The sequence below is a fragment of the Parasteatoda tepidariorum genome, chromosome 7 (assembly GCF_043381705.1).
Source record: "Parasteatoda tepidariorum isolate YZ-2023 chromosome 7, CAS_Ptep_4.0, whole genome shotgun sequence".
Lineage (NCBI taxonomy): Eukaryota > Metazoa > Arthropoda > Arachnida > Araneae > Theridiidae > Parasteatoda > Parasteatoda tepidariorum.
This window is the reverse complement of record NC_092210.1, coordinates 21,713,935-21,736,974: the sequence shown is the minus strand read 5'-3', so window position 1 is coordinate 21,736,974 and position 23,040 is coordinate 21,713,935. Positions and strand designations below refer to the sequence as shown.

At 28.7% G+C, this 23,040-nt stretch overlaps 1 protein-coding gene across 4 annotated transcripts in view; it reads right to left on the bottom strand.

Annotated features, from left to right (window-relative positions):
* LOC107456813 (E3 ubiquitin-protein ligase RNF185) overlaps positions 1-23,040 on the bottom strand; it is a 69,425-nt gene that overhangs the window by 9,278 nt on the left and 37,107 nt on the right. Inside the window, exons 1-3 of one of the 4 annotated variants that reach the window (XM_016074771.3) lie at positions 5,921-6,077; positions 1,645-1,776; positions 1,388-1,516 (exon numbers count right to left, since the gene is read on the bottom strand). In XM_016074771.3, coding sequence (XP_015930257.1) covers positions 1,388-1,516; positions 1,645-1,775 — 260 coding nt within the window. In that variant the 5' untranslated portion in view covers position 1,776; positions 5,921-6,077. Of the gene's footprint in view, positions 1-1,387; positions 1,517-1,644; positions 1,777-5,410; positions 6,078-23,040 lie in introns of those variants that run through there. The other 3 variants (XM_016074773.4, XM_016074774.4, XM_071183153.1) reach the window with 3 other exon arrangements.

Genomic DNA, 23,040 nt, shown 5'->3' with positions numbered 1-23,040 from the left:
AAGAAAAAGTATTATTTTTTAATATTGCCATATTTATCCTTATGCAAAAATATTATTTATCAGTATTAAAAGCATATTTATATTTAAAGGATTAGGTATTCACTTTTGTTGTTCACTGAATTGTGGAGCTTCAAAAATTATAAACCTTTTCCTACTATATTATATTATTTTCTTTTAATAAGTTATAGTAAATTGAATAAAAAATATCAAATATTTAATGATACATGAAATAGAATTTTTAGCTATAGAATTTTTACCTTTTACCAAAGTTCTAGGTTTTGGACACTTTAACCCAGTTTACGAGAGTTTAACCCAGTTTAGGACAGTTTTACCCAGTTTAGGACAGTTTTACCCAGTTTAAGACAGTAAAACCCACGTGTCCTGTCCAAAACCAGTTTAGGACGTCCAAAACCCCAACCCTGATTTGGACGTCTTACATGAAGAAACCTGACCTACAGTAAACGCGTGGTTGCAGAGAAATGTGTTCCGAAAGGAGTTCCGTGGTTGTGTTCTGTTCTTCGAAAAGGTTCTGAACAATAATAGTAAATAGGGAAGCTAGATAATGGGGCAGATGTTGAAAATAATGAAAGATCCAGGTAGAAAAGTAAAACGGATTTTTTTATTCTAAATGGCGTAATTCGAAGCTTTTTCCAAAATGCGAGAAATTTGCGAACTTTGAAATTGATTTATAGAATGCGCGAATTTCTCGAGGTAATAATTTTTTAATGCGAGAAAAGAAAAAAATATGCGAGATTCTCGAGCTGTAGTGAAAACTCTGATAAAAGCCAGAGAGTTAGCAGGTCTTGTGTGTTTTAAGTTTAGATAGACTCACAGCAAGGTTAAAAAGTTATCGTTAAACTTGTTACAAATTAAACAGTATTTCTGAAGAAAAAAAAAACTATAAGTAGTTTTAAGCTTCTATTTTTTTAAAAATATCTTCGACTCACTTTCTTATGACAGAGGTGTGCATTATGCATTTAAAATAAATATAATACAGTACAGAACCCATATTCCGGAAATCAGAAAACCAAAAAACCGGAACAAAATTCGATAAATTTTCGTGCCATTTTTAAATTTTTTTTTTTTCCTTATAAGATTTCAGGATTTTTTTTCTTTCTTTTTTGAAAGATGTTTACCTAACCATCATTTTGGAAATAATCATTAGTGTATTCCTTCATCGTTTTTTCCTCTTTTTAAGATTATTTCCAAAAAAAAATTTTTTTTTTTGTTGGGTTTAACAATAAACAAACGGCTTTTTGTAGAGATTCAGAAAACCGGAAAAATCAGTTATCCGGAATAGCGATGGTCCCGATCGTTCCGGATAATCGGTTCCCTACTGTACATCTTTTCAAAACTCTTACAACTATGAACGTAAATATTTTGTCACCGTGGATCTTGTTGAGAACCCCCTCTTCCATAAAGTGGAATTACTTTATCTTTGCTAATAGCAGCTTTGCACACTGGGCATACTTGTCTAGTGGGTCGAGTATCTAACCATCGATGAAGGCAGGGCCAGCTGCAAAATATTTAAAATTGGCATACAATTTAAAGAAAATATATATAAATAATGCATAACAATTAATTTTTCAAAATATATTTAATATAGATTACGAAAATCAAAAGATGGAAACTTAGTTCATTTACCAAAATAAATGCCCACAAAAGCTAATGACAGCATTTTTAGCTGTATCTAGACAAATATTACACTCAAAAGTTCCTTCTCCACTTGCTGAGCTATCTGCACCTCCACCTGCAGCACCTTCTGTTTCAGCCATTCTAAAAATATCAAAAAAATTTAAGAATAAAGAAAACAAGAAAAAAAGTTAATAATTAAATTTTACGAATTTAACTATAATATTTCCATAGATGTCTTAATCCTACAAATAAACATCAGGTTTTTGGTTGAGTCTTATGTAACATGGGTTTTAAAGATCTAGGAATCATTATACTTTTCAATAATAAAAAAAGGACCAAAAAATTTGCAGAACTGCTTGAAATTTCGAAAAATATGTGCCACAGAAGTATATGACAAAAACCTGCTTGAATCCAATTAAAAATCAAATACTGAAATCGCTTATTTTGCCCATTTATATTATTTTACTATATTAATTATCATATCCCAAATTTAACTTAATACTAAGAATTATATTTTGAGAGACATACTAAATTTAAATTAGAAACCCCCTTCCTCATATTTTGAAGGTTAAGAAAACAAAATCTGTGGAAATAAAGTGTATTCAGAGAAAGTAAGTCTTGGTGTTTGATTTTTTAACTTAAAATATCATCTGCGCAAATTAATGTATTTAAGGAGAAGTTCTTAAACTATTTAAAGCAGGGTTGGCAAGGTTTAGGACAGAATGGATTAATCCACGGTTTAAACCGTCCTGTCCAAAACCCCTTTGTCCAAAACTGGCTTAAACTGTCCAAAATCCTTCTACTCAAATTATGTCACAATTTTATCTGAACAATATTTAAGAGGTAGAATAAACATAGAACTAATAACATATTGATAATTAAATATTTTTTTTTTTTTTTTTTAATGGCAGGCACTTGGAGCTATTGTCCATTGGCCACAGAAAGTGCCAGAACTGCTAATTCTCTTTTCGTTACCCAGTGGGCACCTGTGGCGAAGCCACGGCGGTGGAACAGCGCCACCCACGTCACACTACCACAACCCGTTTATAGGGCGGGTCACATTCACACACAAAGGAGAAAGGACATAGAACACAGGAGGGAAAGAAACATCCATGCCTTGCCCGGGATTCGAACCCAGAACTTTTCTGATGCAAGGACAGTTCCCTGCCCCCTACACAGACTGGTCGGCGATAATTAAATATACCAGAGAATATTTGTTTTTAAAAGTATAATGTTTTATTAATATTGTTTGACTCTTCAATTTAAACAAAGGAAGATTAATCAGTAATCAAGTTCAATTGGTCCTCTCATTCAATTGTACATAACTGAAGTTTGGCCTAGCCATACAGGTTAAAATATTAGGGACTAAGTGCTCGGTTCGTCATAAACAGGTTTATTTATCTATAGTACTATACAAGAATACTTCTATTTCATTGATTTTCAATTTAAACTAATATATTTATATTTAAAAAACATTTCTTTTTAAAATATATGTCTTTTTTGTCATCCTGTGATGCAGAAATTATAAAAATTTTTTAAAAAAAGTATTATGAAAAATAAAAGGTTAATTTTTGAACAAATTTAGTATTTTTTTAAAGAAATATTATTATTTTTTAATATTGCCATATTTATCCTTATGCAAAAATATTATTTATCAGTATTAAAAGCATATTTATATTTGAAGGATTAGTTATTCATTTTTGTTGTTCAATGAATTGTAGAGCTTCAAAAATTATAAACCTTTTCCTATTATATTATATTATTTTCTTTTAATAAGTTATAGTAAATTGTATAAAAAATATCAAATATTTATTGATACATGTAATTATTATGTGTACAATGGTTACACCTACAGAAATTTTACCTTTTACCAAAGCTCAAGGTTTTGGACACTTTAGAACAGTTTAACCTAGTTTAGGACAGTTTTACCCAGTTTAGGACAGTTTTACCCACTTTAACACAGTAAAATCCATGTGTCCTGTCCAAAACCAGTTTAGGACGTCCAAAACCCCAACCCTGATTTAAAGTGTTATTTTACTTTGTGCACTGTGTTATTTTACTTTGTGCACTAAAGTTAAAATAGATATGTACGTGAAGTAAAATAGATATCTAAATGTTTAAACTGTTGATAAAAAAAAGTTTGAAAGAAGGGGCTCTCCACAATTTTTAAATGATTTTTCCAAAATCCACATCTGCTAACCCAAACCCCAAAGTAGTTTGGATTTTTGAGGTTTTACTATAAAATTATTTGAGGCAGTGGTTTTAAAAACTATATTTTTTCGAGGTTAACTACTTTCGAAATTTAGTCAGTACTTTCAGGAGACTAATTTTGCTGAAGAACTTAATTTACATCCACGTTAAAAAGGGCTTGGGAAAAAAAATGGATTGTTTTAAAATGAGGCATTAATAAGAAGTATTTCAATCAGAAAATTAGATTTGAAAAAAAAAAAATCTGTATTTTTTGTATCACACTACACAATTTTTTCTCTTTTAAAAAGTAGCACACACCACTACACAGTATGAAAAAGTTAGCAACTACAATAGTTTCATTACTTGTAACACACTACTTCTGATCCCTGTCTTAGAAAAATAAGACTTTGAAACAACTGTTTCTGTTATAACTTACATTGCTACATAAATTTACTTTCTTCCGAAATTCATCATTAGAAATGTTAAATTTAAACAGCCTTTTTTAACATCATATTTATTAATTATTTGAAATGTATGTGATGTTAATATTTGAAAAACTGGAATAATTTTATGATGTTAAATTTTTTTAAAAATAAATTTATTTACTTTGTATAAATTAATTTTCCGTAAAAATGTCTAAATTCAGAGAAATATAGTTTCTTAATGCTATATTACAAACTTAAACATCTACAACACTGCCGAGTTCCAAAGTATAATCAAATTAAAATATTTAATTTAAACAAATACGCAGTAATTACTTTAAAATGACTATGTATTTATTTGAACACACTATATATTAATAATTTAGATTGCACAAATAGAATAATGTCTTAGCATTTTATAGAAGGAGCAAATAATACTCTCAAAATTTAATTACACTTTTGCCTTTTAATCTATGCATATTTCCTGAGAACTAATCATATGTTTGAAAAAAGGTTTTTAATTTAAAGGTTTACTGGCATAAACAAATTTTGTAACTAGAAAAAAAAAATAATTTTAGTAAAACCTAAAAAAAATAAAAATTTATGAATGGTTAGAAAGTTATACACAGTTCCATATTAAAGTAGCATAAATTTCCTATTTTTAAAAGCAAGAAAAAAACACTAAGTACTTTATATTTATTTGAATTACAATAACACATGAAATCCAATAAATCCCTACTTTCAGCTTGAAGAATATTTTCTAAACATTATTAATCAAGAGATAGTAAACTAATATCATTAGTAATATAACATTAAAATTTAATATCATTTACATAAACATGAAATAATATTTAAAAACTTAGTTAAAAAGGAAACACATTATGAAATAAGATCGAGAACCTTACATTTATCTAAAAATGTTACTTCCTGAAAATTAATCATGCTAATAACTAAAGCTCATAATTTATGATAAAATAGTATCAAATTTCATAACATTTAAAAAAAAAGTTTTACTTAATTTCATGAAGCTAAAAGAAAACATTATGAAAACTATGAAAACATTTTCATAGAGCATTCTTTCTAAATATTAACCATATTCTTACAAAGTTATTTAAACTTAATAGAAAGCTAACAAAATACTTTTATAACGATTGTATACATACATAAAATTGTGTTTGAAATATAATCCAACTAAAATGACATATATTAAAATCTAAGCACACACTTCCATATTTCCTGAAAATTGATCACAAGATTCAAAATATGCTCGATACATACGCTACGTGATTTTTTCATTCATAGAAGCGTGACGTCAAATAACATAAGCCCAAATACTGCCCCGAACAATACGTAGAGATTTCATTTGATAAATTGTAAATCCATATGTTGAATTAATGTGAACGATTTCACCTAAGCTTTTAATTCCAAAACAAAAACTAATTTAATTAACAAAATAAAAACTCTCAAGAGAATACACAAAGAGAATGCGGAATAAGAAGTTCAGTCAGTACTTAAATATTTATTTGTAATTTGTCGGCAATTGCATCATAATCTGGGAAATTATTAATAATTAGTCACTTTAATAAAGAAATATTTGAAACTCAAGGTCAGATAAAATTGTTTAATAATACTAAAATGCTATCAAATTAGGATCTTAACATAGGAAAACATACTTAATAAAAGTACATCAAAACAGGGAAAAATTATACATTTATACGTATTTTTAAAAAACTTTTTTCATACAGACATTATACAGACGTCACAAAATATTTCAACTACATAACCATATGGTATTGCCATCCGTAGCAAATGAATTTAAAAAAAAAACTTTCACTTAGGTTCGAGAGGTTGAGTAAACCAAGCAAATGCATTTTCAGTTTTTTTTAAATTGCTCAGATTCTCGATGAGTTAAAGCTGTTTCATTATCACATTTTATCTTATTTTGGACTGTGTAGTGAATTTTGGTTGCATGTTACATTAAAAACACAGGTTTTACGGATATTTCATGCAGACAGTTATTTAAAAATGAAGGGGCCGTTCACACTGTATCCGATGCATGAATCAAATTTTTACTCCATCGCATATGTGAAAAGAGCAAGAAAAATGCTTACTGAAAAAAAGGTATCTCTAAATTTTTTTAATGTCAGTGTAAATTATCTCTTTGCCAGTTTTTTCAGAGGTAAAAATTTTTCTCTAATCATTTCGTATTCGAATTTTTCGCAACCAAAGGAGAACGGCTTTTAAATTATTATAAGTGCATGTGAAAAAAATCGCGAAGAGCGAGAATAGTCCCTAAAGAGCTCTCATGCCACTTTTTTTATGTCACTTCCGACCTTAGAGGAGTAATTTAGGTAGAGAGAACCAGTCCCCCATCCCTCGTTGCAAAGAACATCGTCACGTGATTCCTGGACGATTTTCCCTCCAGTAAACCCTCTCCCCATTCTTTTCCTATGGAGGTGAATTGATGAGCTGTGTTTTTAACTATAAAATTTTAAAAAAATGGTGGTATACTGCTGTGCATTTGGATGCAACAAAAAATTCATTAAAGGAGGACCTTTTACATTTCACAAGAAAGATTTTTATTCTTTTATATTCACTTATAAACATTTATTTTCTATTTATATGTTAGCACGTCAAGTTATGGAATGAATTTAATTGGTTTTTAACTAGCAAAATAGCAATTATTTTTTTATATTTTTATTTAAATTAATAGATTATAANCAGAGAAGCAAATTACGACTAGTGAATGTTATTGGAGCGTAATTCGCGTACTGCTACTTAAGAAACAAGGTTTAAACATTTCAAAGACATTTAGAGCATAAAAAATGAAGAGAATTCCAAAAGCGATCTTCAAAAATTATTTCTGAAACTTATACAACAGAGAAGCAAATTACGACTAGTGAATGTTATTGGAGCGTAATTCGCGTACTGCTACTTAAGAAACAAGGTTTAAACATTTCAAAGACATTTAGAGCATAAAAAATGAAGAGAATTCCAAAAGCGATCTTCAAAAATTATTTCTGAAACTTATACAACAGAGAAGCAAATTACGACTAGTGAATGTTATTGGAGCGTAATTCGCGTACTGCTACTTAAGAAACAAGGTTTAAACATTTCAAAGACATTTAGAGCATAAAAAATGAAGAGAATTCCAAAAGCGATCTTCAAAAATTATTTCTGAAACTTATACAACAGAGAAGCAAATTACGACTAGTGAATGTTATTGGAGCGTAATTCGCGTACTGCTACTTAAGAAACAAGGTTTAAACATTTCAAAGACATTTAGAGCATAAAAAATGAAGAGAATTCCAAAAGCGATCTTCAAAAATTATTTCTGAAACTTATACAACAGAGAAGCAAATTACGACTAGTGAATGTTATTGGAGCGTAATTCGCGTACTGCTACTTAAGAAACAAGGTTTAAACATTTCAAAGACATTTAGAGCATAAAAAATGAAGAGAATTCCAAAAGCGATCTTCAAAAATTATTTCTGAAACTTATACAACAGAGAAGCAAATTACGACTAGTGAATGTTATTGGAGCGTAATTCGCGTACTGCTACTTAAGAAACAAGGTTTAAACATTTCAAAGACATTTAGAGCATAAAAAATGAAGAGAATTCCAAAAGCGATCTTCAAAAATTATTTCTGAAACTTATACAACAGAGAAGCAAATTACGACTAGTGAATGTTATTGGAGCGTAATTCGCGTACTGCTACTTAAGAAACAAGGTTTAAACATTTCAAAGACATTTAGAGCATAAAAAATGAAGAGAATTCCAAAAGCGATCTTCAAAAATTATTTCTGAAACTTATACAACAGAGAAGCAAATTACGACTAGTGAATGTTATTGGAGCGTAATTCGCGTACTGCTACTTAAGAAACAAGGTTTAAACATTTCAAAGACATTTAGAGCATAAAAAATGAAGAGAATTCCAAAAGCGATCTTCAAAAATTATTTCTGAAACTTATACAACAGAGAAGCAAATTACGACTAGTGAATGTTATTGGAGCGTAATTCGCGTACTGCTACTTAAGAAACAAGGTTTAAACATTTCAAAGACATTTAGAGCATAAAAAATGAAGAGAATTCCAAAAGCGATCTTCAAAAATTATTTCTGAAACTTATACAACAGAGAAGCAAATTACGACTAGTGAATGTTATTGGAGCGTAATTCGCGTACTGCTACTTAAGAAACAAGGTTTAAACATTTCAAAGACATTTAGAGCATAAAAAATGAAGAGAATTCCAAAAGCGATCTTCAAAAATTATTTCTGAAACTTATACAACAGAGAAGCAAATTACGACTAGTGAATGTTATTGGAGCGTAATTCGCGTACTGCTACTTAAGAAACAAGGTTTAAACATTTCAAAGACATTTAGAGCATAAAAAATGAAGAGAATTCCAAAAGCGATCTTCAAAAATTATTTCTGAAACTTATACAACAGAGAAGCAAATTACGACTAGTGAATGTTATTGGAGCGTAATTCGCGTACTGCTACTTAAGAAACAAGGTTTAAACATTTCAAAGACATTTAGAGCATAAAAAATGAAGAGAATTCCAAAAGCGATCTTCAAAAATTATTTCTGAAACTTATACAACAGAGAAGCAAATTACGACTAGTGAATGTTATTGGAGCGTAATTCGCGTACTGCTACTTAAGAAACAAGGTTTAAACATTTCAAAGACATTTAGAGCATAAAAAATGAAGAGAATTCCAAAAGCGATCTTCAAAAATTATTTCTGAAACTTATACAACAGAGAAGCAAATTACGACTAGTGAATGTTATTGGAGCGTAATTCGCGTACTGCTACTTAAGAAACAAGGTTTAAACATTTCAAAGACATTTAGAGCATAAAAAATGAAGAGAATTCCAAAAGCGATCTTCAAAAATTATTTCTGAAACTTATACAACAGAGAAGCAAATTACGACTAGTGAATGTTATTGGAGCGTAATTCGCGTACTGCTACTTAAGAAACAAGGTTTAAACATTTCAAAGACATTTAGAGCATAAAAAATGAAGAGAATTCCAAAAGCGATCTTCAAAAATTATTTCTGAAACTTATACAACAGAGAAGCAAATTACGACTAGTGAATGTTATTGGAGCGTAATTCGCGTACTGCTACTTAAGAAACAAGGTTTAAACATTTCAAAGACATTTAGAGCATAAAAAATGAAGAGAATTCCAAAAGCGATCTTCAAAAATTATTTCTGAAACTTATACAACAGAGAAGCAAATTACGACTAGTGAATGTTATTGGAGCGTAATTCGCGTACTGCTACTTAAGAAACAAGGTTTAAACATTTCAAAGACATTTAGAGCATAAAAAATGAAGAGAATTCCAAAAGCGATCTTCAAAAATTATTTCTGAAACTTATACAACAGAGAAGCAAATTACGACTAGTGAATGTTATTGGAGCGTAATTCGCGTACTGCTACTTAAGAAACAAGGTTTAAACATTTCAAAGACATTTAGAGCATAAAAAATGAAGAGAATTCCAAAAGCGATCTTCAAAAATTATTTCTGAAACTTATACAACAGAGAAGCAAATTACGACTAGTGAATGTTATTGGAGCGTAATTCGCGTACTGCTACTTAAGAAACAAGGTTTAAACATTTCAAAGACATTTAGAGCATAAAAAATGAAGAGAATTCCAAAAGCGATCTTCAAAAATTATTTCTGAAACTTATACAACAGAGAAGCAAATTACGACTAGTGAATGTTATTGGAGCGTAATTCGCGTACTGCTACTTAAGAAACAAGGTTTAAACATTTCAAAGACATTTAGAGCATAAAAAATGAAGAGAATTCCAAAAGCGATCTTCAAAAATTATTTCTGAAACTTATACAACAGAGAAGCAAATTACGACTAGTGAATGTTATTGGAGCGTAATTCGCGTACTGCTACTTAAGAAACAAGGTTTAAACATTTCAAAGACATTTAGAGCATAAAAAATGAAGAGAATTCCAAAAGCGATCTTTAAAAATTATTTCTAAAACTTTTATAACAGAGAAGCAAATTACGACTAGTGAATGTTATTGGAACGTAATTCGCGTACTGCTACTTAAGAAACAAGGTTTTAGGAGTGTCAAAAATTAGGAGCATTACGAAAGAGGACTTTAAAAATAATTTCTGAAACTTTTACAAAAGAGAAGTGTATTACGGCTTGTGAATATTATTGGTACGACATTCACATATTATTTTTAGGGGTTACTAGACCAGCCTTTGGATTTATTAGTTGCCCCTTGAGGTATTTATTGTTTAAAAATATAGGCAAATAAATAAGCAGATGCACACTTGAATGTTTCAAAACGTATCAAGTGCAGAAAAGAATACTTAGCTTTGAAAAATTTAATTTAGATCTTTCTAAAGATATTTTTCCCGTCAAAGACAATGCATTTTATCTGTTAAATCTATCTCACTATTTCTGTAAATGCCATCAAGAAGGCTTATTTTAGACACAAAACAGAAACAGTTTGAAAAATCTGTTTGAAAGTTTTCTTTTTGTTCTTTTGATAGACGTTCAGTACTTTTGGATGAAATTCTAGCTATTGCTGTCAATTTCTTTCGGTAGTCGTACTTAGTAACTTTCTTTTCTCAATAAAATGTCATTTTAAATTTTATATTTTAACCTTTTCTTTCACAAATGAAGTTGACACTTCTATAAAATAACTTAAAAATATGAGATATTTTTTATTTTTTGATATTATTTATGATTTATTATTATTATTATTATTATTTTTAATTTTATTTATGAGACTTTGAAAACAAAGAATAGAAAATTCAATAACATTAAAAAATTTTAACAATATTGAGATTATTTGGAAATTTGAAATTTTATTCCAGTTTTCTTAAAAATTGAAGAATTTACTTTTTATTTATACTATCAATAGATTTTTCGTTGAGATTTATAAGTGATAAGGAAAATTTAAAAATCCTGCATAATATGCCTACTAAAGTTACCATAATATTTCCATCAGATATCTAATGATATTTTCAAAATTTTACTTTTTTATTTAAACTATTAAAAAATGTTCCTTTGAGATTTTTAAGCGATTTGGAAGACTTAATTTTCGTTTAAAATGTTTGCACAAACTTGATCTCGTTACTACCATCATGTCTTAGTCTCGACAACCGGTAATTGAGAGCCCTTTAGGTTTTTTTTTTTGCAGCTATCATGAACTAATTTTGGAAGCCTCATATGGGAAATAAATTTTGAGATAATCAGCAAGTATTTAGCCAACTTCTTAAACCTCTTTTTGCAGAAAATTTTCAGAATTTATTTTGAAGATCTGCAATCTCCCTTCACGAAAGAACCGGGGAACAAATGTTTTGTCGCATTTATACAAATACTTAATATTGCCTGATTCGGGTGTGGGAATTTTAAATCTGAAATTAGTTTTGCTCCTAAAGCTTCATATATTTCTAAAAACAATATTTTTAGTTCATTTTTTTTTCGAGATTTGCAATTTCAAAAACGTTATACCTAACAAGGGGTCACGTAAATGACGCAAAAAACTTCTAGGAGAGTTAGGGCACGGGCACGTCATCGGGATTCAAACTGCTTAAGACCTCGTGATCCCTAATATCGTCATACGCAGCTAGGGGTCCTAGTCACATGCGATGGCATTTCCTGAAGTGTGTTGCAACATTTGTCCGACCTCCTGTTTTATACAACGTTTTTAAACTTGTACATTTCAACAACAAAATAAACAAAAAATTTCATATAAAAAACTGTGGTTTGAAGGGATAAGGTGATTGCAGATTTGAATTTAGCAAAACGAAAGTAACTAAGATCTGTTAAAAAATCTCATGCAACAGGAAAAAAAATTGTTGCCCTGTGATATTATATAAAAATTAATTATTAACTGAAAAATTCCAATTCGAACATAACAAACCACAGCAGTCATGGTAGTTTCGACTACTGAGACCATTTTTCAGATTGCTTTTATCCCCCATGTTTGGAAGATTAAAAATCAAAAGTCATAAAAAAGTGTACGTTGTTGTGCTTGATTTTGTAACTTACAATATCATTTACTCGAATTAATTAGCATGTTAGAAAATTTTGCTTCTCAAATCATTGTTCGGGGCCATTGTGTTGATATTGGTAATGACAGAGCTGACCAAGGCAAGCCCTAAGGCGTGACTTGCCTTGATATTGAGCATTTGATGTCTGTCGCGGTCACTTTGGAAACACGCAGCTTGGGAAAAAAACTGTTTTGGACAGGTACACTGAATTCTTAGCTTCACCAAAAGCTGCGTGGACTAAAAGATCCCCCCCCCGCTCTATTTTGCAGTGGTTGATTTGTAGGAAATTTTTATTGATTTTAAATTAACTCATTCTCCCAAAACATTTTAACAGCTACTTGCTTAGATTTAATTTTGTGAATTGTAATGTTTGTTCTGATGGTCAAGATGTTGAAACTGTAGAGCACATTATTCCATTGTCATTTATATTCAAGTCGGAGAGAGAGAGCTTTAAAAAGGAACTGCAACACTCTGGTATTTTTTGCACTACACATTTGTTCACATAATTTTTCATTTATTTATAAGATTGAACTTAATTTTAAAACATGTTTAATTATCTAAAGATATATATAAATATNATCAATATATATATATAAATATGTTTTTTAAGGAGATTTCGCACTTTTAAGTAAGCTTCCGTAAGCTCCGGAACGTAAGATTTGAAGCAACTACGCATGCTCGTGTTTGTTTTAGATGCTACGTATCTTTACGCTATGTTGGCGTGATTAACGCTACAAAAACAAAGATACAAGCATGCTGTTTATAGCTGTTAAGTGTTGCTTTCTGTTTAAGCTTTCCTTCAAATTTAAAACATGGACATGGAATGCGAATTTGAAGAAATACATTCATGAAATTTAGAAATGAATCGTGTGATATTACAATAATTGGGGACTGGCACTAGAAGAAGACCTCCCATACCCACAGTAAGGCTCCTATACTAGGATTCAGGGTCTTTAACCCACACATATGACCTATAACGTCAGAGAGAGCTAATCCTTATCAGCAAAATGGCGTATTAAAGTTGAGCTAAGTTTCTCTGCATAAGTTAGAATGCTAATTAATGATAATTTAATAAAATACAGAGTCGTATTGCACTTAGAATTAGTTGAAATATAATTCTTCCTTGTCTACTTCTATTACTTAGCTCAGATTTATTATTTGTTTATGTATTTTATTGTAACCGTGATATATTTTGCTTTGTGTACCAGGCAACTTCCATGTATAATTAGTTTATTGGGTCGTGTTTCATATGGCTTCGCGTCTGTCTTTGTGTTAAGTCTCTGTACAAATATTTAGTGAAATAATTGAAATCGTTGTGGGAGAATCTTGGTAAAAAAATTCAGAATGTGTCACTTAAGAGAATTGATGATTGAAGGGCTTGACTTACTCGAAATAGAATGGAAAGAACAGTTGCTAACGTAAACAAATGCCACTTTTCAACGACCAATCAGGATCGAGATACCAACACTACGTTACTTGCAGGTATCCCATTGGTTGAACGAAGAGATCATCTACGTCCATTGTAAATGCTTGTTTTGATCTTTTAGTGAAAGTTAAAATGATATTCCACTACGTTAACTTTTTTAACTTACTGATTTCAACGAAATCTCCTATTTTCCTTTACGCTTACGTAAGTTTGATATTTTTTCACGGACGCATGCGGAATTACTTAAAATCTTACGTACGGGAGCGTACCGGAGATACGTAAATTTGTGAAAACTTCCCATGCCAGTGTCGCCCGAATCCAGTTCGGGCAACTACTACTACGTGCAGTATTTGTGATGCCCGAACTGACTTCGGGAAGGAGAAAAATTAACGTTTCTATTTTGCGAAGTCAGAGCTGAGTTCGTTTCTACTTCACGATACTTAATTCACTATTTTCCTAATAGATGGCATTAGTGGTCCTAGTTTTTCACCGATTATGACTTCAGTCCAGGGAGGGNGGGATGTACCATACTGTAAAAGATTTGTAAAATTTATGCATTGAAAATCATATTGTTGTGTTTTTATATTATATTATATCAGTAATATTATATTCAGCTTCAAAATTTTGTTTAATTTGCTCTAACTGAATAAGATGTGCGTGTAATCCATTACTTTTTTATATGTATGTAAAAATTACAAATACAGTAGTTATTGCACTTAAATATTTATTTTTGTAATAAAAAACTATTATCTAGCTTTTATAATTACATAAAGAACAAATTTAAACAGTCAAATTTTTTTTCCATTTTTGGTCAATTTTTTCTGAAATATATTCCACTTTTAAGGGGTTAATTCTAACTCTGAAACGCCCCCGGAAAAAACACGACATTTCTTCAGACAACCTCTGTGGTGTTCTCCCTAACATAATCAGACTTTATAAATTTACGTTTAATAGCATCAAAGTTAACTTCAAATGAAGCATTTAATAGCATCAAAGTTAAGTAAAATGGTTATCTATAAGCCACTCTGTTTTCACATTAAATGGGAATGTCTTTAGTAGCTAGAAACTTTTCATTTAACTGAAATCCTAATAAAAGATTTGTTTAAGAGTATGAGTTTTCTCCATCGAAAATGAATGATATTGAACATTGAAGCGAAGAGGACATTAATGAATTGGGTAGTTTCAACTTCTGAAGACTTTGCAACCTAATGAAAGATTTCTCTTAACAGTGAAAGTATTTGAATATTTGTTGCCGATAGCGTATCTCGGTGCAGCAATTTAATTCTGTCATACCAAATATATTCTTTTTAAACAATAAAGGAATTTTTCTAAAACTTCTTCCTCATGGTGTATTGGTGTTGCTATATCAGTTTTTAAAAAAAGAGCAAAAAATCAGTTTGTATTTAAGAAAAAACAATTTAAATTGTTTATTACTAAATTGTTTTCTAATGACTTTTTTCTTCAATTATGTTGTTTAACCTCTTGACTGGAATTAATTTTTGGTGTATTGTTGCCACAACTTTTTTTGTTGAAGTGAACTAATACTTTTTACAGTGCATGTGGCCACACTTTTATTCACTTTTCCCCGGATATAGTTTTAATTATCTATTTATTAATTTTTTTTGTTTGCTAACTGACACATATTTTCATGCGCATTGAAATAAATTTAAAAGCTTCCTTGCAGAAAAATTTAATTTAAAAAATAAGCACATCTTTAGAATTATACTCGGGCTACTTCTTTCAAACAAATGTTGTTTTGTCAATTTAATTTTATTTGCAGGATAACTACAGTTCTATACTTAAAAATGAATTTGTACTACAGCACCAACAATGATAGCAACTATACACCGAAATTTTTTACAGTGTTGAGACCCGAGCTTTAAATGATGGCAGAAAATGAGATTTTTACGTAGAAATACACAGTTCAGAAAAAAGCAAGTTCATAAATACAAGAAAATATTTTTTGTTGTTGAAAAAATTCAATTAATTAAACGAAATAAATTTTTTAAAGTTATTTTTAATTATTACATGAAAATATGATCCATTTTAATTTTTAGAATTTTTTGAATATTATAGGATATTTTTATAGTGCCATATGCATTTGCCATTCTTCACATTTTGGTCATAAGACAAAATCCACCTAACTCAAAACTTCCTTAATAAGCCCTCGCTCTCTTGGTATTTTGATTTGCCAAATAAGCATTGCTTGCTAAAAGTTTTTAACTTTTAAAGGTTTAACTCTTTTTTTAAATTTCTAAAACAATTAAAGACTGCTACTTAGTACTTTCAGTCACTGTGATATTCGAAATTTAAAGACTCGTCAAAATTAATCACTGTTTTATAGTTAAATAAGGCAAACTCCCTGGAAATCTTATTTTCCGCCCAAGAATTTCACTTAAAACCTTCTACTAAACTCTTCAAGTTCTTTTTCTTACAGAAAAGTATTCCCTAAACATCAGCTATAGTGAGAGGGGAAAAAAGGGCAGTCATTTGGGTAGCATAGCTAAAGGAAAGTTTTTCGATGTATTTTCGATAATGATTCAGTAATCCATTACCCTAGTAACTAACTAGGATAATGGAAAACAGGTTCTGTAGGACGTATTAAGAAAGAATACTTCATGAGAGCATTTTCTGGGCTTCTTACTGATCCTCTATTAAGAAAGAACTTCTACAGTTTCTTTGGAAAACATGTTTTGAACATGGCATGCTTCGTTATCTAATGAAGCTAAATTATGAGGTATCATTTACAATAAATATAGTGTAGTATACAAAATAATATGACGTTTATAAAACCGTGACTTTCAGAAATCGAATTTAATAGAAGTATGAAATTCAATACTTAATTCTATTTCTGAATAGAATTTTCAGAAATATAATTTAATAGAAGTATGAAATTCAGTTCGCAATTCTATCCCAGAAATAGAATTTTCAGAAATAGAATTTAATAGCATTATGAAATTCAATTATTCATTCTATTTCTGAATAAAATTTTTAGAAATTGAATTTACTAGAAGTATGAAATTCAATTCTTAATTCTATTTCTGAATAGAATTTTCAGAAATAGAATTAATGCAATTAAAAGACGCATACAATATTCTGCGCCCACAACCATAAGCAAATATTGTGACTTTGTTAATAAGTTAAGAAAGAACTTTTACAGTTTCTTTGGAAAATATGTTTTGAGCATGGCATGATTCGTTATCTGAATAAGCTAAATTATTAGGTATCATTTACAATACACATAGCGTAATACTCAAAATGATATGACGTTTATAAAAATGATACCGTGACTTTCAGAAATCGAATTTACTAGAAATATGAAATTCAATTCTTAATTCTATTTCTGAAAAGAATTTTCAGAAATAGAATTTAATAGCAGAAAGGAAATTCAATTCTTAATTCTATATCTGAATCGAATTTTCAGAAATAGAAGCAAATGACGAATACAGTATTCTGCGCTCACAACCATATACAAATGTTATGACTTTGTTTTGAAATTTTTATTTCAGTACCAGTTTTGAGTTCTTAAAATAAGAAGAAATATTGATTTTTAATAATTATGATTTTTATTAGAAAGTTTTATATTAATACGACTTTTGAGTATTTGAAGTAAAAAAAGAATTGAATAATTTTCTCGAAAGTATGTTTAATAATAAAAAGGGTTTTCCCTCGATTCTAAGCAAAATTTTTACTTAAAATTATTAAAAATTTACTTAACAATTATTCAATTTCAAATTAATAATAATTTTACAAGTTATCTAACTTCTCACATATCTTCTAGTCTCTTACAAAAACATTTCTTATGACTTTTATCAGCATTAAATTACATTTTCTTAAGTTTTTATTCACACAAATGAGAAATGCTATTTTTTAATAATTTTCTTTGTGGTTACGCATTTGCAAAAAATATAATCCATTTTACACTCGAAAACCATAAATTAAAAATCGGAAGAAAAAAAATAAGAAGAAAAATAAGGTTGAATTTCTAGACAACTGTTGCAGATCAATGTAGAAATTCATATAGTAGTGAATGTATTAACGTGATATATTAATATCGCCAAAGCATAAAGTATATCAGTACAATAGTGTGAGTATACAATGTGCTTATTTTGCTTCTGTGATATAAAACCAATATCAGAAAGTACTACTTTTTGTAGATATAATTGTCAGGGTTGAAAATGAGATTAGATCTTTTAGTTGCTAATTTGCCTGCATTTCAATTTTTAATCGATTAATTAATTATTTTTTTAATTCGAAACTTTTTAAAGAGAAAATCTATTTCAATAGTTTTATATTGTCTTCTCCTTTATTCCTTTGTTTTCTGTGGTCTTTCCTTGTTCTCTTTCAATAATTATTTAATTATATCGCATATACGTACTTTAAACCAAAATTTTGGGTAAATATTTTTATTATTTAGTTATTTCTGGTGGTGGAAAAGAAGGCTAAAATCTGGAAATACTAAAAAATGAATAAAAAAGTAGTGAAATACGTGACTCTGAAGAAATGTCCATTTAAACAAACTTATTTTACAGTCGGAAAACGATAAAAATGTTCCTTCTTGAATCAACTGTTCATGCTTTAGACTTTCCTTCTCTGGATCCTCAGAAAACATTTATCGGTCAAATTAATCATGTCTTTATCTAAATGGCTGCAAAATTGTCAAAAAGTTATAAAAATATGAAGAGAACGTTTCCAGAAAACGGTGAATGATACGAGAAACAAGAGCTAATAAAAATTGGGGCTGGAAAGAAAATTTATTTTTGCAATTTTTAATATATATTCTAGATAACTAATATTTAAAGGGAAGAAATTTAATTTAATTCTAATTCTATGCATTTGTTCGAAAATGAATGAAACTACGTATTTTTTTATTTTATGAAAATGCATATATCGACGTTTGAAAAATTTTGTCACATAATTTTTACATAATTATTAGTTAACAAAGAAAACTCGTACATTATTTTTAAAGCAGTTACTTAATAATTATGGAGTTTTACAATAAGTAAATGCTTATTTCATTATTCTGTTTTAATCATGCTCATATAACCTTTTGATATTTATTACTGGAAATATTAATATAAAATTTGAACCAATAGAGATGTCTAAGCTGACGTCATTTCACTTAGCTGTCCATCAGCAATCCATCAATGATCAATCAGTTAGATTGCAAATAATAGGAATATGTTTCGATTGGAGCCGATAGAGATGTATAAGCTGAACTCATTTCATTCAGTAGTCCATAAGCAATCCATCAATGATCAATCAGCTAGATTGCAACTAATAGGGATATGTTTCTATTGGAACCAATAGAGATGTCTAAGCTGACGTCATTTCACTTAGCTGTCCATTAGCAATCCATCAATGATCAATCAGTTAGATTGCAAATAATAGGGATATGTTTCTATTGGAACCAATAGAGATGTCTAAGCTGAACTCATTTCACTTTAGCTGTCCATTAACAATCCATCAATGATCAATCAGTTAGATTGCAACTAAAAGGTATATGCTTCTATTGGAACCAATAGAGATGTCTAAGCTGACGTCATTTCATTTTAGCTGTCCATTAGCAATCCATCAATGATCTATCAGTTAGATTGCAACTAATAGGAATATGTTTCTATTGGGATGGGAATATCGTCCACTAAGAATAGCTTAAACAGCTAGTTGCCATGCATAACCAAAACATTACGGCATTTGATTGATTTATTCCACTGAAGGATGTAGTTAGCTTCTGGCCTGGACATTTCTATCTAGAAACTATATTGATTGTAGTAAAAAAAATTCGAATTTATACACGATTTATAGGTTATTCATTTTTAAAGAATTCTTATTTTCAGATTTAATTATTTTATTTCTATGTTTAGTTTTGATAAAAATATTCAAAAGGAAAAAAAAAACTTTCTGAATGCTTTTTACATTAACTTGAAATATTAACATATATATTTTAAAAACGCTGCTGTGTAGTTAATATTCTAACGGTATCTTTATACGAAAAATATTCACAAATTAATTTCTAAGAGTCTTACAAATTAGTTTGTAAGTTGCTTCCTCAATCAAATATTCTTTTTGATCAAAGAAGTAAGTTCACTCAAGGGAGTTCATTCTTTCGTATTCTGAAAAATGAAAGCAATTTTATTTCACAGACTGTTTCATCTTTAGAACAGACACTCTAGAACGTACAATTTTAATCAAGCAGAAAGCCATAGGAAAAGTAAGTCAGTAGGAAAATTCATTTCGATATTCAAAGTAGAAGTTAATAATAGAATGAATTCCTTTACAGAATGAAAAGAATCATTTGCTGATTAAGTAGAATTTCGCGCCCAATAAAATTTATTAGTGGAAACATTACATACAAAATTAGGTTTTTGAAAAACGCCATCTGATTTTATAATTTCGATATTCACCGTCTATTTTTTTTAAATAAAAATGCACAAAAAGGGATTTTTTTATTATATCAGTCTTCTTTTTAGTTTTTATAAAACTGCACAGATAACAAAGAATTTTTTCATTATATCAAAAAATATGATTAAAAAATTTATAAAGAAAATTATAATATAATTTAACAGTTGAAAATATAATCATCAAATTATAAGTTGAAACATATAAACTTAAAGAAAGTACAATGCTTCGTGCAATGCTGTACGCGTTGCATGAGCATGACAGAAAATAGCTCTCTAAACTTTTATCTGGCATTTTTTAAAATAAAGTATTAAAGAAATACTTTTAACGTTCTTTTGAGATCAATATTTCAAACACGATATTTCCTTCATTTTTCGATAGCAAAAAATTAAGAATTATACAGCATAAATAATTCTTAATTTATCATATATTCTTCTATTATTACTATTATATCTTTTTTTTCGTAAAACAAAATTATTCAGCTCTAATTTAAAATCTCTTTTAAAAATATTTAGAATACGAAACAAATAAAAATTCGAAACATCTAAATAAATAAACTCTAATCTTCCAAAAAATGTTTTAGTAGAAAATGTTTCATTTTATTAAAAATTTTTGATAGATATTTACTATTATTTATCAATTTACATTTAAACAGAAAAATGCAAAAATAAAATAATATTATAGATACAGTATTTATATATATTTCTTATTGAGATTATATTTTTATTGATATTTGGATTATTGATTGATTTTTATTGATATTTTATACATATTTTTTATTTTACTTTTATAAAACTTACATAAAGAATTGAAATATTTTCTAGTCAATTTAAAATATTATTATTCTTTTCTGGTTTGCATAAAATATTCAATGTTAATAAACTGAATACATATCTTTTTGTATAGACTCAAACATATACGTAATGTAAATTTCTGATAAATTTGTGACAAAGGAAAAATAATTTAGGTTCATATGAACGTTTATAAGATTGAATAAACTTTCCGACTGGGAAAGTTTCGGTTTAATAATAAATGTGTAGTCAACATTTGAAAATTCATGAAATAACAATACTACATTTAATGACATTTCTAGGTAACTAATTCAAAGATTCATTCCTCATTTCCATTTCGGGTAGAAATTAAAATATTTTTTCAATGTCACTTCAGTTATTCATGTTTACTGAATTTCGTATCTGAAAAATATATAAGACGAGTTGAGTAGATACTTTAAACTATTACAGCATATTCACTAAATCAGAGCATTTAATTTCGGCCCTGAAAGTTTGCCAGACTGAAATATGTATAAGTATGAGTCATGAATAAAATGAACCCTTTTTAATTTGTTAACAGACGTAGAAAAATGATTTTTTGGTTACCAAAATAATGTAGAATTTGAAAACAAAATTGAGTCATATATATTGCATAATAATAATAATAATAACATTAATACTAATATGTTAAGTAATAAGAGCTATAATTTTGAAAATCAGAGTTTCCGGTAAACCACATTAACAGAAAAATTACCAAATGAATATTTTAAATACCGTAAATTTTGGTTTTTAATACCAGAATTATAGTTTTAATTACTAGAAATGTGTCAACATGGTAAATTTATCAGAATTTTTTTTCTCGTGCAGGAATAATATGATAGTTTAATTTTAAATACATTATTTTGCGAGACAAAATTTATTCGTCAGCCCTAAATATCTTATCACAAATGGCAAGCTGGAGAGTTCAAATTTTAAGCCGTATAAAATAGTTCTAAAATGGAAGTATGAAGAAATGCACTACACGCTCTTTAAAATGGCAAAATAGTAAAATTTAAACTAGTTTAAAATGTCTTTTAAATGTCAAAAATGTTTATGAACTCAACATCGTCGATCGATGTTACTTTAGAATAAGTTGCAAGTAACTATTGTAACTATTTTTATTACTATCTAAAAGTTTGAGAATGACGTATTTTAGATTGTAATCGCATAAGTCTTGCTCCTTGAAAGGGAAACAAAGAAAGGGAATAGTGCGCTCTTTTATGATACATTTTATTATTTCTGGAGAATGGTTTTATTACAGTCAACAGTTGATTACATTAACAGTTTATTACAGTTAACGGTCGAAATCTCGAGTTTCATGATTGCGCAGCGAGAGAAGAGGGTTTTTAAGAAAAGGCATGATAAATTTAAAGAATAATTTTACTAAAGAATAAATTTTGAACATACTTTTTCATTTATTTTAAAAACAAAAATAAATTTAATATCAAATTTACAACGAAAATTTTTAAAAAATAAAATTGCCGAACTGTACGGCAATGACATTTCTGGTAAAAAAGAACGAAGATTATTCTGGTTAATAAAATCCAAATATGTAATATTTAAGTCATTTAATTGGCAATTTTCCCTTTTATTTGGTAACGGTACACAGGAAATCATGGTTTTCAAAATTATAATTCTTATTACCACACAGCTTAGTAAATATACAAAACTGAAAAGTAAATTTAGCGGTATAAATAGCTTTTATGACATGCTCTAAGGCAGGGGTGGCGAACCTTTATGCGCCAACGTGCCATTTTTTCTAAAAAATTGTTTAATGAGATCATAGACGTGCCGTCAAATAATTTTGACTTCGTGATTATTGGAAAAATAATAATATTAAATACTATAAACTCAAAACTCTTAATTTACATTGAAAAAAAAAATACATTGTGCAATGTCTCAGTTATAACGCGTAATTCAACCAAAAGTAACATCAGTGTGACTTCTGTTGTTGCGGATTAGATGACAAATAACTTATATTAGGTTGTAAAATGTTAGTTTAAGCAGCACTGTTAATTTCTTTTGCTAGTTATTTATTGTTTGCTTGTTTTTTATCGTTATTAATTGTTTTTTAGCATTAGTTGTTAATTTTTTTATTAATAATTGTTTATTATTTCGTT